A 17,241-nucleotide genomic window follows, 5' to 3' on the forward strand; every position below is an offset into this window, starting at 1 on the left:
TCTCACACTGCGGCCTGTCCTCTCTCTCACTCCGGCCTGTCCTCTCTCACACTGCGGCCTGTCCTCTCTCTCACTCCGGCCTGTCCTCTCTCACACTCCGGCCTGTCCTCTCTCACCGTGGCCTGCCCGGAGTCAGACCCAGAGTGAGCCCTCTGCTCTCAGTAGACTCGCACCCTGAGCAGGAAGTCGGGCAGGGAGCTGCGGTTCTGCTTGCCGTGACTCAGTTTTGAGCAGCAGCAGGAAGTCTTCAGTGTCGAGGTGCCTGGCGGGTGGTGATTTCCGCAGTTCTGACTGTAACTTGCTCTACAAGAACTTCCTGTGTTTTGGAATGATTTTCTGCAGAGTTAGCAGTTTTTATTCTGTGATGTACAGTAATATAATTTTGATTATTACACGTTTTTATTATATTACGTAACATATTAATGGTTTTTACAATTTTACATCACTTGGCTTTGTACAGTCAAATACAGTCTTCAGCACGGTATTGTAAGCCCATTATATTCTTGTACTACAGTTTTTGACACATGATGTAAATTTCTTGGGTTAATTTATCCTTATTTTATTCTTTAATATATTCCTGTTTTATATTGTATTTATACTTGATTTATTTCATTAAAAAATCACCTTAAATCTGGTATACTCAGTTCCTTACTCTCAGTCAGACAATCAGGCTACAGTGTGTGACAGTCACTCTGTGTCTCAGTCATGCAGGGTGCCAGTCCTACAGTGTGTGACCGTCAGTCTGTGTCTCAGTCATGCAGGGTGCCAGTCCTACAGTGTGACGGTAAGTTTGGGTCTCAGTCATGCAGGGTGCCAGTCCTACAGTGTGACGGTTAGTCTTTGTCTCAGTCATGCAGGGTGCCAGTCCTATGAAGTCAGTTACTCGCTGTGGAGGTAGATGGTAGTGTTCTACAGGCTCAGCAGAAGGACGCGATTCAGTTTGTGAAACCGAAAGTTAGATCAGATTTCGGAGGAGGAGGAAATCGCCATTTTGTCAGAAAGAAGGGACTCGCCCCTGTCTGAGGAAGTGGGTCAAAGACGTTTTGAAACCGATGCGTTGGGCACGCATCAAAGCCTACCCGAACAACCATTGTCATTTCGACAAGTAAAATAGATGTCTAGAGCCATTCTGGGAGGCTGACGCAGCTTAACTCGGCGACAGGAGGTCCCGACAGCAGCAGACATTATAGCGACACGTCCAAACAAAATTTACTTTGGAATCCTCAAGGGTCTTTACAAAAAGCTGAGGACAGACGGGGAACCGTTTCATACGGTTACGGTCTGGAAGACTTAAGCGATTGAAATGAACGCGTAATGCGAGGAATCTTCTGGCGAAAATCGTCCATGTGTGAGCAGTTTCATAATAGGCGGACATTGTGAGTTAAAATGCTCTGATACAGACTGCAGGTTCCAGCATTGAATAAAAGTGAGGTACGGTATTATAATTATTAAGCTTGTTGTGGTTTATATTTGCATACTGTGATGCTTTGCCTGTGACTTTGCGTAAGAAGAACAAAATGTACTTTTCCGGCGCTAGCCACAAGCTGAACATGGTCTTCTCGAGCTTGAACGCTTTTGTCTTGTGTATTGTGTTCAGACAGTGGCTGTAGCGTTTTGACAGAAATCAAGACGAGACCTTCAGGAAAAAAAAAAAACAATGCCCCCCTTCCCACACAACCGCATTGTAAAAATCAGAGTCCTGTATGGTCGTCTGAGTCAGGCCCTGGGTCCTGTGTACAAGTGTTTCTGCAGCGCCTTTTGGTGCTCGGTGTTGTGTCCTGTTCACCCTTGTCACAAGACCGCTTAGTTGAAAATGGCGGGTCGGTTGGTAGGGCGAGGGTATCTGACCCTCAGTGTGCTTCTGGCTTGTTTTCAAACCTCGTGGAGTCTGGAATAGCACCTAGATCTAAGATGAGAGGCTATTGGAAGAGCCAGGAAGACAGGGATACCAAAGGCTGTTTGTGTACTGTGAATCTAGGTGAGGGCATGTTGCTGTATGTGTATGTGTCTGTGTTGTCGGTGTGTGTATGTATCGTGAGTGCACGTCTGGGTGCGAATGTCTGTGGGAGTGTGTGTGTGTGTGAAATACGTGTCACGTGCGAAAATGGAAGTCTGTTTCGTTTCCACGGACCAGTCCAACTGGGCTGCTGTCTGCTCCACCCCCCCGCCTGTGTGCTGCAGTGTCCAGCCTGTCGACTCGCCCTCCTGACGTGAGCGCTCCGGTTTTCCCGCTGTGTCACAGTCTCGGCGCTCCAGGCTGCGGTGCCGGTTACTGACGTCTCTCTCTGTACCCCTCCCTGCAGATGGGCGGCACGCCAAAATGGATCCTGTTATCGCGCCGTGAGGACCTCTCTGCCCTGGAGCCTTCCCGAGCCCTCTCCTCTCCCTCCCTCCACCGCCGGGATCTCTCCTACTGACCACCCCCGCGCTCTCTCCCCCTCGACTCCCATCTCCCTCCCTCTTCCTCATTATGACACGTATGTTCTCCAGCACTGTTTTTATGCTGATAGCTCTGCAGGCTGCACTGGCCAAGGTAAGTGACATCTCATGTTATTTATGTATCCAGGCCTCAGTTGGTAAAATGACAAGGTGCCGGAGCTCAGTGTTTCGGCGCGGTCATTTCATTATGACGTGTGCTTAACGCCCGTGATGGACTGGCGTCCCATCCAGGGTGTGTCCTGCCCTTGTGCTCGTTGCTTGCTGGGATGGGCTCCAGCTCCCCTGAGACCCTGAATCGGAAGAAGCAGCTAGAACCTGGATGGATGGGCGTTGTGCTCAACACCAGTGCGCCGCACTTGACTAACGAGCGCACTGTCGGACAGTCGGCGCTTCATCGATCCAAAGTTCCCGTCCTACGGTTTCTTTAAAGAAGCCGAAGTATCTTCTTCGGCCCCGTGATTGGGAAGCTCGCGCCATACTCCTGCTGCTCTTTGGGTAAAGGCAGGCCTCCTGTTCTTAGTTTTGATTTCCGCTGGTGTCCTCTGGTGTGTGTTTCATGGTTACATTTCAATGCCAATGCTGATGACAACATGCAAAAGAGATTTTTTTCATTAGTAATTTCAAATGCCGTAATCGTATGCTATTGGGTCGAATCAAGTTTTTCGACACTGCCTGTCTGATGGACCTGTTGTCAGGTCTGCATGGTTTCTGATTGACTGTGTGATCTTCCTTTACCCTGTGCTGTATTTAGCCCAGGAGTGACCATATTGACAAAATGTGTAATCTTACAGACGTAAATCTCGTTTTTGTTCTTTTTCCCTTAAATTATGATTTAAGCACAAAAAAGTTCAAACTCATAGGATGAGGATCGAGTGCTGGGTAGGTTTTATGAATGCACCTTCCCAAGTCATTTTCTCCTAATTTCTGAGGAAGTGTGCGGGTTGAACGTTTGAGCCTGCGAGATCCGCACCTTCCCAATCTGCACCGGCAGCGTGTGCAGCGTAGCCAGGCGTGAGTCTCCAAGACCTAAGGTGTTTGCACGTTGCTGAGCAAAGCAGGCTATTTTATGTGCTATTCATGAGCCAGTGGGGTGAAATGGAGACCATCTTTAAAATGGTTTTTAGATCGTACATTGTTCATGCCACAAGGTGGTGCCGGAGCGCAGACAGTCTCAAACTGAGAGGTACTGGAATTGGGTGCCACCACAAGTTAAGCACAATGGCTCTAGGTGTGGACGTACTTATATATGTGTCATCAACGCATACAGGTGGCATGAAAAGTTTGCTGGGCCTTGCGAACACAATGTGGTGCAGTGGGGAGCCGTGGTCCAAGTTTCACAGACTGGTTGTTAAAATTTCGGTAGCAAAATAAATGCACTGCCGGTGCACATTGCACCCATTTCAAATTAAGCACGAAATCCTGAACTTTGTGAAAGTATTAAGTTACCATGTTTGTGCAAACCCCTGGTCTCATCCTGGGGCGAGAGCGAGAGGTTGAGCGAATTGCGATGTGAAGCAGCCCTTCCTGCTCACTAGTCGCTGTCATGACTGGTGGGCGAACGAATAAGCACAGGTCGTGCAGCAGACATTTCACCGCAGAAATGCTCCAACGTGATCTGCGTGCCGAGTTAACAAGTGCTATTTATTCACAAAACCGTCTTGGAAAGTCCGGAGCCATATTTCTATCGGATTAAAAGAGATGCATTCACAAGCCTGCTTGTACACGGTGTAATAGGGCCGTTTCAGTTGCGGACGGACGTTTTGTTGCCTCGTTCTGAATCTCAGAACATGGTGCCACGCTCACCTAGAAATGTCACCTCTTTTATGATGTCAATTGGAGGTTTTATAAGTTGCTGTGTCCACTTGGCTTCCAATTGTGGCTTGAAATGCACTCATCAGTGGCAGATTCGAACCCCGAAATCGAAAAATAGCATTGCAGTACCCCTTGAAATGCAGCACCCTTACAATGACATGGATTAAGGGCGATGATGATACCCACTAGGGGAGCGCTAGATCGGCACAGGGGGCGACACCGCACGTCAGATGTGCTGTCCTGGTCTCCTCCTCTGGGCCGGTCCAGTGCCTCAAAGCTGAGGTCATTGGGCTGTGACGCCGTTACTGGGGGAACAGGGGGGTCATCTCCAGTGGGAGGACGCCGGAATGATGACGATGGTCGCCTTGAGCTCTTTGTTTTCCACTGCGTGGTTTTTACTGCCTACTCTCCCTGTCCATTGCAGGTTCATCCTTACAAACCAGTTAATGGGTCCTGCCCTGAGGATGAGTATGTAAGCAAAGGCGTCTGCTGCAGCAAGTGTAAGCCAGGTAAATAGGCTCTGCAGGGCTTTAACACCTCAGTACCTGGCTGAGTTGCTGGGTCCTACTCCCCACCTCTCAGCCTTTGCTCTTCTAATTCTGGTCTCCTATCAGTCCCCCCAAGCCCGTCTGCACTCTAGGGGTGACAGGGCCTTCTCCTGTTATGCCCCCAGGCTCTGAAACTCTCTTCCCTAAGGATATCAGAGAGTCACCTTCTCTAAACTCCTTCAGATCCCGACTCTAAACCTTCGTCTTTAGAAGAGCCTGTCCTGAACTGGTTCTGTTCTTTACCCCTCTGCTCCTCCTCTATCCAGTACCCTCCATCTGCTGTTTCCCCTCACTGTGTCTTCTCATTGTGTATAGCTCGTGGATTGTTTTTTTTTTATTGTCGTTGTCATTCTGTGAAGCGCTTTGAGAAGCCGCCTTTAAAGGCGCTATATAAAATAAAGTCCTGTCAAAAGGTCAGATTTCCCCCCTGGCCTTTATCCATCATGGCCTCCTAATAACCCCCACCTCTGAACTGGCTTCATCACTCTGCTCTCCTCCCCACTGAGAGCTGGTGTGTATTATTATTATAATAAAAGTTTTATCTTTTCAGCTTCTCTGCTGGCTGCTGTTGACCAGGGACCCACTGGATTCCTTCGGTCCTGCTATTGTCCAAGAGTTAGGACTTTGCAGAGCATGTGGGCTGTTCCAAGGAGAGAGATCTCCTGTACCCTGAGCAGAACTGTGTTATAATAATATTATTATAATATAGTAGTAATATTATTCATTATAATAATAATATTTAATAATAACAACACCAACAACAATAACAATATTAGTAATAATAATAATAATAATAATAATATTATTATGATCATAGTTATTGTTATTATTAGCGCCTTGCAGGCCCTCCATGTACCTGTGCTCAGTAAATTGAAATAGAACCGGATGCGGGACTGTTTTCAGTGTCTTTACAGGCGCTTGACTCGTCTGTCCTGTGGTGACCTGCCTGTTTGGCGGGATTTGAAGTGCTGATGTGTTGCCGTGCCCCTCTTTCCTGACAGGATATTTTGCGAGGAGCCGGTGCACCGCAGACACAGACACGCAGTGCCAGAGCTGCAGGCCCGGCACCTACATCGACCTGCCCAACTACGCCTCCCAGTGCCGCGGCTGCCGGAGCTGCAGGACTGGTGAGAGACACAGACCTGACGCAGTTACTGCATCTGCCAGACTGGGTCTCTGTGCTGTAGTGTCCAGTCAGTCAGTCAGTGTCTCTGTGCTGTAGTGTCCAGTCAGTCAGTCAGTCAGTCAGGGTCACTGTGCTGTAGTGTCCATTCAGTCAGTCAGTCAGGGTCACTGTGCTGTAGTGTCCAGTCAGTCAGTCAGGGTCACTGTGCTGTAGTGTCCAGTCAGTCAGTCAGGGTCACTGTGCTGTAGTGTCCAGTCAGTCAGTCAGTCAGGGTCACTGTGCTGTAGTGTCCAGTCATTCAGTCAGTGTCTCTGTGCTGTAGTGTCCAGTCAGTCAGTCAGTGTCACTGTGCTGTAGTGTCCAGTCAGTCAGTCAGGGTCACTGTGCTGTAGTGTCCAGTCAGTCAGTCAGGGTCACTGTGCTGTAGTGTCCAGTCAGTCAATCAGTGTCACTGTGCTGTAGTGTCCAGTCATTCAGTCAGTGTCTCTGTGCTGTAGTGTCCAGTCATTCAGTCAGTGTTACTGTGCTGTAGTGTCCAGTCAGTCAGTGTCACTGTGCTGTAGTGTCCAGTCAGTGCTTGTGTTTATATCCATTATGTCTCTCTGTCTCTCCAGAGGTTCAGCTGGTGACCCGATCACCTTGCACTTCCACTCAGGACACGGAGTGTGTGTGCGCGGAGGGAGCGGTGTGTGTGTCCATCTCCGGGCGCTGTGAGGCCTGCGAGCTGTGGGCCCACTGTCCCCCAGGAACCTACACTGCGATCCCTGGTACTGAGGGGGACGGGACGGGAGGGGAGGGGAGCACAGGTGGAGAAGTGGGGTACAACGTGGGGGCGACAATACAGACTTGCCGAGATGACTACAGGCTGTCGGGACACACTTGGAGACATCCATATAGACCCTCAATTTTGAGTCCTTGATTGTTAGCCATTCAAGTTAGACCGAAAAGCGCCTACAACTTTACAAACTGTGTGTTTCCAAACCTGGTCTTCAGAAATTGTGTCTTTGTCCATAATAATGGCAGACAAGTGGACGTCTGGTGCTTTCTCCAGATGATTTGATTGCAATTGACAACATATACACATGAACGTTCCTATATTATTGATTTCTCATTAGGCTGACCCATTGACATATTACAAAATATACGAGCACAGCGAATTGGATGGCCATCCGTGAATTTAAAGACCTTAAGAAGTTAATTCAGTTTTAAGCCTTTGCTGTATTTAAAACTGGCCTGTCTGCATTCAGTTTTTTTTCGCTGCTTACCCATAGAAGCTTTCAGCGCGTGTGTGCGCTCAGATTTCGATGCCAAATATTCGCTGGAAGAAGACGCGTGATTCCATTAAGCTGGACCTCGTTTCTCAGGGCGCTGTGTGTGTATTTTCATAGGCCGCAGAAGCAAAACCTGGCTAGATTGAAGCTTAGGGGAATTTTTGCTTTTCAAGTTGCGCCTCCACAGGCCTGTAGAGCCAGCTTGCGCTGTCTCGCTCAAGCGTCTGCGTCTGGCCCTGCGCGATGCCCACGGGCGATGGGTACCATGGGTACCCCCCCACTGTCTTCAGCTTGGTGGGTGGCGCCAGGGGGATGGATGCATGACACTGACATTGCCCGTCCTTCTCTCTGTAGGGAACAACTACACGCACCCCGTGTGCAAGGCCTGTCCGAATGGGACATTCAACGAAAATGACTCTGTGACGGCGGTCTGCAGGAACCACACCGTGTAAGACACAATGTTCACAATGCTCTAATCAAGTCTCGCAGGCCGCATATATTAATCAATACTAGGCCTACCTTACCTGCGTGCATAATAGCTATTATAATATTATATTATAATATGTCACACCGCTTTATACCATATATATAATATATAATAGTAATATAATATTGATTCAGGTGGGGAGCTGCGTCAGCATGCGTAGGCTGCAAAGGAACAAGTAACAGGTTTATTCCGTGCTGATAAAAAAAGAAGAAAACACAGCGTTTCGGCTGTGGAGCCTTCTTCAGGTGTGAGGTAATATAGAAGAATATAGAAGGTGTGAGGTAGGATAGAAATTGCTATATTAATAGCAATATGGAATATTATAATAGCTATTACAGCAAAGTGCTTCTGAAGTTGCACAGCTGATGGAAGGACTTCCGTCCCAAACGTCCTGTTTCTGGTCCGACGTCTGGTTTGTAGGATCGAAATGTCTTTTTACAGGGTACGTTTTGCAGGCGGCGTGAATTTGACTACAAAGCCAACGGAAAGGCCGCCCATCTCTTATCAATCACGGCAGATTCGCTCCTCCCTTCTTCAAGTACTTTCCTGCCCTCATTGCGCTGGCTCTTTTTTTCTGTTTGCACACGTTTCATTGTCTGTATTTGTTTCGTCGACATTTTCTTCCTCTGGCCTCGTTTTCCACCCCTTACAGGAAACGTATCCGTTTTTCTTTCTTTTTTTTATTACAGACAAGCAGGCTACCAGGCCAGGCAGCCCTGCTGTGAGCGGGCTATTATTGAGATAAGATCAGATCAGGTCACTTTATTGTCCATATACAGTTTCTTGCATTAGGCAAGACCCCAGCTTGCTCTCCAGGAGACACACAGACAGGGAGAGAGAAGCTGGGGGTCAGAGTACAGGGTCGGCCATTTATACGGTGCCCCTGGAGCAGTTGGGGATCGGGGCCTTGCTGAGGGGCCCAACAGAGTAGGATTCCTCTGCCGGCCGCGGGATTTGAACTGGCAACCTTCCAGCCACAGGTACAGCTCCTCAGCCACAGTACCACCGCGTCTGTAACGCTCAGGTGTATGACAGGCACGATGGCAAGGGCGATATGAACGTGTGTTCTAGTGACTAGCCTACGTGCAGCACGTCATTGAAGTTAAAAATTGATGAAAATTAATCTGATCACCTGCACATCTATTCAGAAACGGTTTTACTCTTAGTGGGGCTGCGAGTTTGACCTGTTTTTGATTTATTTCTTTTTCGAAAGAATCGAAACGGAAAACAAATGGAATTTATTCAAAAGGTTAAGAACCACTGCTCTAATCTCTTCTCCTTTGCCTCTCCCTCCTCTGGCTGTTTCTACATTTCTCAGGACAGCAGGACAGATCCTTCCTTTAGTCATTAGGAAGCGCAGGAAAAAACGCCTTTCTGCCTATCGCACTCATTTGCTTTCCACTAGTCGATTGATCCTTGAAAGATCTCGGGGGTCATGAGCCTGTATGACATAGTAGGGTATCTTGTTCCATACACCCACCACCCTTTGCGTAAAGACATACCTCCCTTTCCTTTGTCTTAATGCACTTTTCCTTAGTGTCTACTCTGCCTCATATTTTACTGTGAACCCTGAATGAACGACTACTCATTCCGGCTGCTGCCTGTGCTGTGACTACTGCGGCCGGTGTAACAGTTGCCTCTACTGCGTCTGCTGTTACCGATCATATTTCTTCCTTGTTTTCCAGCTGCTCAGAGTCTGGGAAAGTTCAGGCATTTCCAGGAACAGCTCTGCGAGACGCTGTCTGTAAAAACCCTGAAGTTGCAGGTAACCTCTCTCCTTTTCTCACCATTTCTCACTAGCATGTCCATCAGTGTTTACTGAAGGGTCAGTCAGGGTCACTGTGCTGTAGTGTCCAGTCAGTCAGGGTCACTGTGCTGTAGTGTCCAGTCAGTCAGTCAGTGTCGCTGTGCTGTAGTGTCCAGTCAGTCAGTGTCTCTGTGCTGTAGTGTCCAGTCAGTCAGTGTCGCTTTGCTGTAGTGTCCAGTCAGTCAGTCAGTCAGTCAGTGTCTCTGTGCTGTAGTGTCCAGTCAGTCAGTGTCACTCTGCTGTAGTGTCCAGTCAGTCAGTCAGTCAGTCAGTCAGTCAGTCAGTCAGTCAGTCAGTCAGTCAGTCAGTCAGTCAGTCAGTCAGTGTCACTGTGCTGTAGTGTCCAGTCAGTCAGTCAGTGTCTCTGTGCTGTAGTGTCCAGTCAGTCAGTCAGTGTCTCTGTGCTGTAGTGTCCAGTCAGTCAGTCAGTGTCGCTGTGCTGTAGTGTCCAGTCAGTCAGTCAGTGTCGCTGTGCTGTAGTGTCCAGTCAGTCAGTCAGTGTCACTGTGCTGTAGTGTCCAGTCAGTCAGTCAGGGTCACTGTGCTGTAGTGTCCAGTCAGTCAGTCAGGGTCACTGTGCTGTAGTGTCCAGTCAGTCAGTCAGTGTCACTGTGCTAGAGTGTCCAGTCAGTCAGTCAGTGTCACTGTGCTAGAGTGTCCAGTCAGTCAGTCAGTGTCACTGTGCTGTAGTGTCCAGTCAGTCAGTCAGTGTCTCTGTGCTGTAGTGTCCAGTCAGTCAGTCAGGGTCACTGTGCTGTAGTGTCCAGTCAGTCAGTCAGGGTCACTGTGCTGTAGTGTCCAGTCAGTCAGGGTCACTGTGCTGTAGTGTCCAGTCAGTCAGTGTTTCTGTGCTGTAGTGTCCAGTCAGTCAGTCAGGGTCACTGTGCTGTAGTGTCCAGTCAGTCAGTCAGGGTCACTGTGCTGTAGTGTCCAGTCAGTCAGTCAGGGTCACTGTGCTGTAGTGTCCAGTCAGTCAGTGTCACTGTGCTGTAGTGTCCAGTCAGTCAGTCAGGGTCACTGTGCTTTATTAATTCCTGTCTCTTTCTTTAGGCTTTTCCTGGCTCGTTGTCATTGTACCCATCCTAATATCCATCCTTTTACTTGTTCTTATTGGCATGACATCTTTGTGGATTGGGAGGAAGACGGCCAGAGGTACCCATTGTTTCCTTGTCACCCATATTAACAGTGTCGATAGCCATTTCTTTGTGTTCTGCAATTCCTCTGCTTTTGCCTTCACAGACTGAGGGCGTTTGTTTCATCTTGCACCCTCTGAGGCAATTTAAGCCCAGTTCCAAAAGTGCAGGCATTTCAAGATACCGAGCGGGCTCATAAGGCAAAATCCACTGCTCGGTCCAGTTTATCAGGGCAGTAAGCCCTGGTCCTGCAGGAACGTCGTCTCTGTTGGATTTAATTCCAGCTGAGCTCCAAGTCTCCAGTGCTGATTGGTGACTTCATTGATCTGCTTGCTTAGACCTATTTAGCTTGTTTCTTCAGTCAGTCCTGAGTGTCAGAAATCCAGAGGCAGATACAGACATAACGGCCCGTAACACTCTCTGTGGGATTAAAATATTGTTGAATTCTGTGTGTGTCGGCTGTATCAGGTACATGATTAATGAGATTGTTTAGCTTTATGTTTACTGTGCTTTTCATCTGCATTTAAGGTTTTATCTGGTTCTAAATTCAGAACTAAATCATACTATGCACAGTATACTTTTAAATAATATTTTCAGTGCAATTGTTTTAATAATTTTAAGTATTAAAACCCTTACATATCGAAAATGAATGAGCTTGCAGATAAACTAGACTTATGATTCTCTACGGTGTCTTAAGGCATCTTGTACACAAATAAAGATTGCAGTTCCCATATTAATTTTATATTTCTTGTTTTTGCTTTGTAGGCCACTGTATGTTTTTTCGACGGGTAAGAATTTATTGAAGTTTCATTAAAATGTTTTGTAAAGTTCATTTTCGTTTTAAACTGCATGTGTTTTTACATTATACTGTTAGAATTGTACTGAGTAACTACACTAATGTAAAACCTTGGACTGGCATTACTGCACTGTGTAGCTGCACTGGTTTAACATCACTGGACTGGAATTACTGCACTGTGTAGCTGGACTGGTTTAACATCACTGGACTGGAATTACTGTACTGTGTAGCTGCACTGGTTTAACATCACTGGACTGGAATTACTGTACTGTGTAGCTGCACTGGTGTAACATCACTGGACTGGAATTACTGTACTGTGTAGCTGCACTGGTTTAACATCACTGGACTGGAACTACTGCACTGTGTAACTGTAATAATTTAATATTGCATGCCTAAAGTTTGGTGAAAGTGTTATTTTATCTTACAAAAGTGAGAATAGGCTGCTCACCATCTTCTTGCTGCGGTTGGTTTCAGAGACAGCCTGACAATTCTAGCGTGACCTCCCAGAGCCTGCTGGTGCCAGCGGGGGGTGCGAACTACTCGTGCGCGTCGTCCTCCGCCGCCACCACCCCCACCTCCTCCTCCGAGATGCACAGGCCCGTGGGGAGCCCCCCACTCAACTCGGGGCCCTGCCACCACTCGCTCATCTCAGGTACCCCCCCCCTCATAGTCGAGCGCTCTGTGTGTCGCGAGTCACTAGGGCATGTCTTAATAAGCGCTCAGAGCATGACAGTTACGGCAGAGGACCAGCTGAGGTGAACCCCACAGGGAGAGAGAGAGAAGAGAAACACAATGTGTCGCCTGTAAGGGCCTCTTCAGCTTCTTCAAACCCGAAGGGTTTCACCTTTGCTTTGATCCTTTTACTTTGGCCGTTTTGACCTTTTCTTGCTTTTTCTTCTTTCATTTCATCCCTGTCTTGTCCACGACCTGTCCTTCTTTTTATCCTGCGTTTTTAAGTCTCCTTTCTTCTTTCCCTTCCCCGAACATGGCTCCGAACGAGCTCTCTCGTTCCCTCTCGGATCTCCCTTTATTCGCCTTTATTCAGGGGTCGGAATTGCTGCCTCCCAGCGCTGGGGCCCCGGGTTCAATTCCTGGGGTGCTGTCTGGGTGGAGTCTGCATGTTCTCCTCGGCACAGGCCCAAGGCAGGCTGGAGGGTTAGCTGGCTTCTGGTGTGAGTGTGTGCCCTGTGATGGCCAGGCGTCCCTTCCAGGGTGTACCCTGCCTCGCGCCCATTGCAGGCCAGGACAGGCTCCGGCTCCCCACGACCCTGTATTAGTGAAAGCAGTGAGACATGGACGGATGGTGAAAATATTCCATTCACGTGGTCTAAGGGAACCGTGCTTCAGTGTCTGTAGAGTGTGAGGGGAGAGAATTTTCTCATTGAGTTCTCTTCTTTCTAGTTTTGTCCCCCCCGGCCTGTATTATTCGTAATATTAATAACATTGTCGTCATATCTTTGTATCATTATGGGCCTGCGAAGGCGCAGGTGCTGGTATGAACGGTGTTGCTGATTATAAAGAGCGTTTGGGCACGGCCTCGCTGGGATTGGTCTCGTCAGTGTCGGCCCTGTCGTTCCCAGGTGGCATGACGGTCAACGGCAACGTCTTCATCTACAACGGCCCCGTGATCAACCCCTCCCCGGCCTCCTCTCCCGACCTGGACCTCCAGCTCCCCGGGGGCGCGCTCCCCGGACCCCCGGCCGGCTCCCCGCTCTCCCCCTCCCTGTCCGTGGAGGAGAGCAGCTCGCCGGTGCAGGAGCAGGCGGCGGGGGGGCAGGCCGTGCAGGAAAGAGGGAAGGAGTATCACCTGCCCGTGGAAGACACGCGCTCCCATCATTCCTAGCGCCCGCTGGGAGACTGCCGCCCCCCCTGGGGGAGGCGGGGTTAGGGTGGGGCCAGACGCGGACGATCAGGGTTGCAGGTGATCGCGCTTGGCGGGAGGGACGCCGACGGACAGATGCGTGGAGCCCGAGGCGCTGCCCCCACCCCCCGCCTCACCTTGGGTGTGTAAGCTCGGCCCGTCCGCCGGGCAGGGTGGCGGAGTTGCACTTGCCTCTCGGACGGCCTCAGCTCCCAGGGAGCTCCCAGCTCCGAACCGAGGAGAGATACACCGCGCGCGTACAGTGAGCCCGCCGGCGGACCCTGGACCTCTGCTGCTGCCTGCTGGGTCTGCCGATTTCCTTTTCGGTGTTGTTGGAGAGCCGGCCGGCTCCCCCTTGGCCATCATTCGGGAGGGCTTGGACGCCAGAGCCTCCGAGCAGCGCACCGTGGGATATGTGAGTGCTGTCGTCACGTGATGCATCTGAAACCAGGCCGGACGATGATCTTCACCCTGGCTGATCTATAAGCACCCTGCCGGATGATGACCGGGCTCCTTGACTTTCACGGGTTTTAACTGCATTAACTACATGCTGGTTTTGCGGGACAGAGGATGCTATGGGTGCCGACACAAGCTTCCCCACAGGAGAAAAGAACAGACTTCAGGACACTGGTGCCTCTGATTTTCCTCCTTCTTCGGGGAAGTGCTTCACACGCCCCACTGGTCACGCAGGAGGGGACATGGTTGAATGTGTTCACCTGGACTTCCAGTCTGGAAGAATGTTGCAAAGTTCTGTCTGTAAACTTTGGATTGTGCCATGCTTGGCATCTCTTACTCCTGAGTGACTTCAGGATTAGCCAATCACCGCTTAGGTGGTTTTACAGTTAGCCAGTCAATGCTTGGGTGGCTTTGGAATGAACCAATCACTGCTTGGGTGGCTTCATTGTGAACCAATCACTGCCTGGGTGGCTTCAGGATGAGCCAATCATATTGGGAAACATAGTTTTAGCTCATGGTCTCATTGGGAAGCAAGTACAGGTGCATAAAAAACGTGTACTGGGATGTCATTTTCTTATTTAATTGAAAGTTTGCGAGAGGCAGGTCTTTTTTTTTCTTTTCATGCCCTCAGTTGGAAACCACCATTTTCAGTTCCCTGGGTCATAGCACACGCCCGGAAACGTCACAGATGAAATCATGGCCGGCCGTCTCCTGTCTGCTGGGCCCTGGGACAGCAGGTCTGCGATTCTGATTCCAGACGTGCCTAGAGAGGTTCAGTGGCCGGGGGGAACTCTTGATCGGAGCTTCGTTGCCCTGAACATCAAACTGACAGATGGCCTCTGGCTCGCAAAACGCTTCGAAGACATGCTTGAATGAAGGGAACCTGTGTGGTAGTTTGGCTGTTCCTAGCTCATTGATCGCAGGATTCCTACCTAGAAGTCTAGAAGGAAGCCTTGCCATCGACTTCAACAGCTTGACTGGGGCAACTTGTTCCACCCTCCCACCACCCTTTGTGTAAAGCAGTGCGGGCACAACGGATCAGGCTGGACCCACAGGCTGAGATGTTAACCCCTTCGACAGAGTTGCCCACCCCCCCCTGCCCGCCCCCCAGCCATCACACGGGCCCGAGATGGCCTACAGGCAGTCGCTCGGCATTCGAGTCTCCACTGAGCCAGCGACTTGACTTCTGGTAACAGTAAAGGGCTCGGCTGCGGCGAGAGGCAGCGGGCGTGTGTGTGTGGGAGGGGGGGGGGCTCCCCAAGACCAGGAGCAGGATTGGGAGCCCCTGGAGTAGCGCACAAATGGGGACTTGGAACCCACACCCCCGAGGGCTTCCACCTCTGTCTGCAGGGTGCCCCAGGATCCTTTGAAAAGGGCCACTCAGTCTGAAAGACACTCAAGTTGGGGGGAGGGGGGAAGATAGACACTAATGGGGCGCCAGCCCCTGAGGGAGCAGAGCGTGGTGGTGGGGGGCTCACAGTTTCCGTTATTTTTCTTGGCTGTGTGATCAGGCTTCTGAGAAGGGGCTGCTGACCTAGCGAGAATTCAGAAATGCGCCGGTCTTGTGTTTCAGGATGAGTGGGCGACAGTGCTCTGCTAGATCTAGGTCTGTCTCGCAGTGGGAGCTCATGGGGGGGTGGGGGGGTTGGACTAGTGAGCCAGTGGCGTTCACATTGCAAACTCCACTCCCCCAGGGGCTCTCTCTAGCATGAGATCTAATGGTTGGAATAGCTGGTGTAATCATTGCTAACACTCCTGCACGGAGCCCTGAACCCGATCTGCTGTTCTCAGTCAATTCGAGAGCAAAAAGACAGTGGCGGTCAGCCAGGGAGGGCCGAGTTCAATGCCTTAACTTTTGTAACTCATCGGTCTGACGATTCCCAGCCTTTCCTTAAATGGAGCCAGGGTATGCGCTTGAACAACACAGATGGGCAGCCTGTTCCACCCCCCCCGCCACCCTCTGTGTACAGTAGCGCCTCCTGTCCTGGCTGGCTGTGTCTCGAGAGAAGCCAGGGTATCGGCTTGAACAACACGGCTGGGCGGCTTGTTTCACACCCCCGCCCCCCTTTGTGTACAGCTGCGCCACCCCCCCTTGGCTTTTCTGTGTCAACAGCACAGATCTGTCGTCCCCACTTGCATCCTTCTGGTTAACGGTCGGTGTTATCGGACCGGTCTTACTAATGTGCTCAGAAGCTGCAGCTCAGCTACGCTGTCTGCCCAATTTACAGCATTAAGAAACACAATCTGACACTCACCCCTCCCTTCGGTCCTGCCTCGCTCGCTCGCTCTTAATATTCTTTGTCTTTTTTGTCCTCTTGTGGCCGTCTCTCTCAGCGTTCTGCCATGCCTGGAACAGATCTGCCCACCCACGCCCCCTCACTCCTATTTTTAAAAGACCTGACTTAGATCTGTGTGGGATTGGCGTCTGATTCTAAGCTACTGCACAGCGGACAACTAGTGGAGGAGGAGTGGGGGGATCCTGTACTGTGTTTGAAGTTTATCTCTCTGAGAACCATTTTCCACTCCCGGAAAATAAAATAAATAATCTCAACCTCACGATCCGGGCCTCCCGTTTCCTTATTCGTTTTCCTGTCCCCCCCGCGTCAGTCGTGACAATGCCTGCACCAGGGCTAGGGGCTTCTGCTCGATCTTTTATATTCTGATAGCCGAGGGCCCCAGTCCGGTCCGGCAGATTTTTTGGGGGATCGCCCCCTTTTACGGGCAGTTTTGTGAGTTTTGCCATCCCGAAAAGAAATGTGACACCCGTTGTGCTTTGCGCCAGATCGAGTCGCTGTTGTTTAATTGCTGGGGATTTTTTGTTTTTTTCAATTGCCAAAACCTCTGCTCGGAGGAACTGCGCTGTGGGGGACAGTATGACATGGATCTGATGATGTTCAGGTGGGGGAGCGGTTTGCGTAGGCCGCAAGGGAACAAGTTACAGGTTTATCCCCGGCTGAAAAGAGAAGAAAGGAAATTTCAGCCGTGGAGCCTTCTTCAGGTGTGGAAAGACAGGGCAGTTAGCAAAGGTAATGTAGCCGGAGAACAAAAGCTGGGAGAGAGGAGGGGTGGGAGACGGGAGCAGGGGGACAGACAGGGTGGCCAATCGGGTGGTGTGAAGTCAGGATGGGTGATAAGAGAGGTGAGATGAAGCCTAAAAGGAATAGGAGAGAATTAGGAGAAAATGAGACCGTCGCTGAGAGAAGGGGAAAGGTGTGATCCTAGCTGCAGGATCATTTTAGTTTCTGTAGTCGGATCTGATGCTGCTGCAGCTGCTGTTAATTCGCGGTTGTGGATGAGCCGTGATTGCCGTCCCTCGCATTCTGTGTGAGGGCAGTGTCTTTGCTTGGAATCACCGTTGAGCTCCGCTGAGTTTCTATCCAGCGTGCTGGAGACGTGGTGACGGCATTGGACCTTAAGACGTCACAGAATGATTCAAGTTGGAGTTTCTCATTGCAGTGTTTTAACAGGTGGGACGCTGGTGTCGGGGCTACATCGACCCGCACGC

At 50.2% G+C, this 17,241-nt stretch overlaps 1 protein-coding gene across 5 annotated transcripts; it reads left to right on the plus strand.

Moving 5' to 3' along the window:
* The first annotated feature begins 692 nt into the window (after window positions 1-692).
* On the plus strand, window positions 693-16,292 carry LOC107075740 (tumor necrosis factor receptor superfamily member 5-like). 5 transcript variants are annotated; one of them, XM_069182475.1, is made up of 11 exons: window positions 693-784; window positions 2,304-2,533; window positions 4,676-4,760; window positions 5,801-5,926; window positions 6,540-6,692; window positions 7,551-7,644; window positions 9,369-9,448; window positions 10,541-10,642; window positions 11,389-11,411; window positions 11,894-12,071; window positions 13,000-16,292. In XM_069182475.1, the coding sequence occupies exons 2-11, from the start codon at window positions 2,471-2,473 to the stop codon at window positions 13,260-13,262; spliced, it is 1,167 nt and encodes a 388-aa protein (XP_069038576.1). In that variant the 5' UTR covers window positions 693-784; window positions 2,304-2,470; the 3' UTR covers window positions 13,263-16,292. The 5 variants fall into 5 exon arrangements, with proteins under 5 accessions (XP_069038576.1, XP_069038574.1, XP_069038572.1 ...); XM_069182473.1 differs by lacking the exon at window positions 693-784 and adding an exon at window positions 802-832; XM_069182471.1 differs by lacking the exon at window positions 693-784 and adding an exon at window positions 865-1,431.
* The last annotated feature ends 949 nt before the right edge of the window (window positions 16,293-17,241 follow it).

This window comes from Lepisosteus oculatus, chromosome 23, assembly GCF_040954835.1.
Source record: "Lepisosteus oculatus isolate fLepOcu1 chromosome 23, fLepOcu1.hap2, whole genome shotgun sequence".
Lineage (NCBI taxonomy): Eukaryota > Metazoa > Chordata > Actinopteri > Semionotiformes > Lepisosteidae > Lepisosteus > Lepisosteus oculatus.

Bases quoted from the DNA above. Each gene is read 5' to 3' on its own strand.
- LOC107075740 (XM_069182475.1), top strand. From the start codon at position 2,471: ATGACACGTATGTTCTCCAGCACTGTTTTTATGCTGATAGCTCTGCAG. The intron at 2,534-4,675 runs GTAAGTGACATC...TGTCCATTGCAG, and splicing joins TGCAGGCTGCACTGGCCAAG to GTTCATCCTTACAAACCAGT. The intron at 4,761-5,800 runs GTAAATAGGCTC...CTTTCCTGACAG, and splicing joins CTGCAGCAAGTGTAAGCCAG to GATATTTTGCGAGGAGCCGG.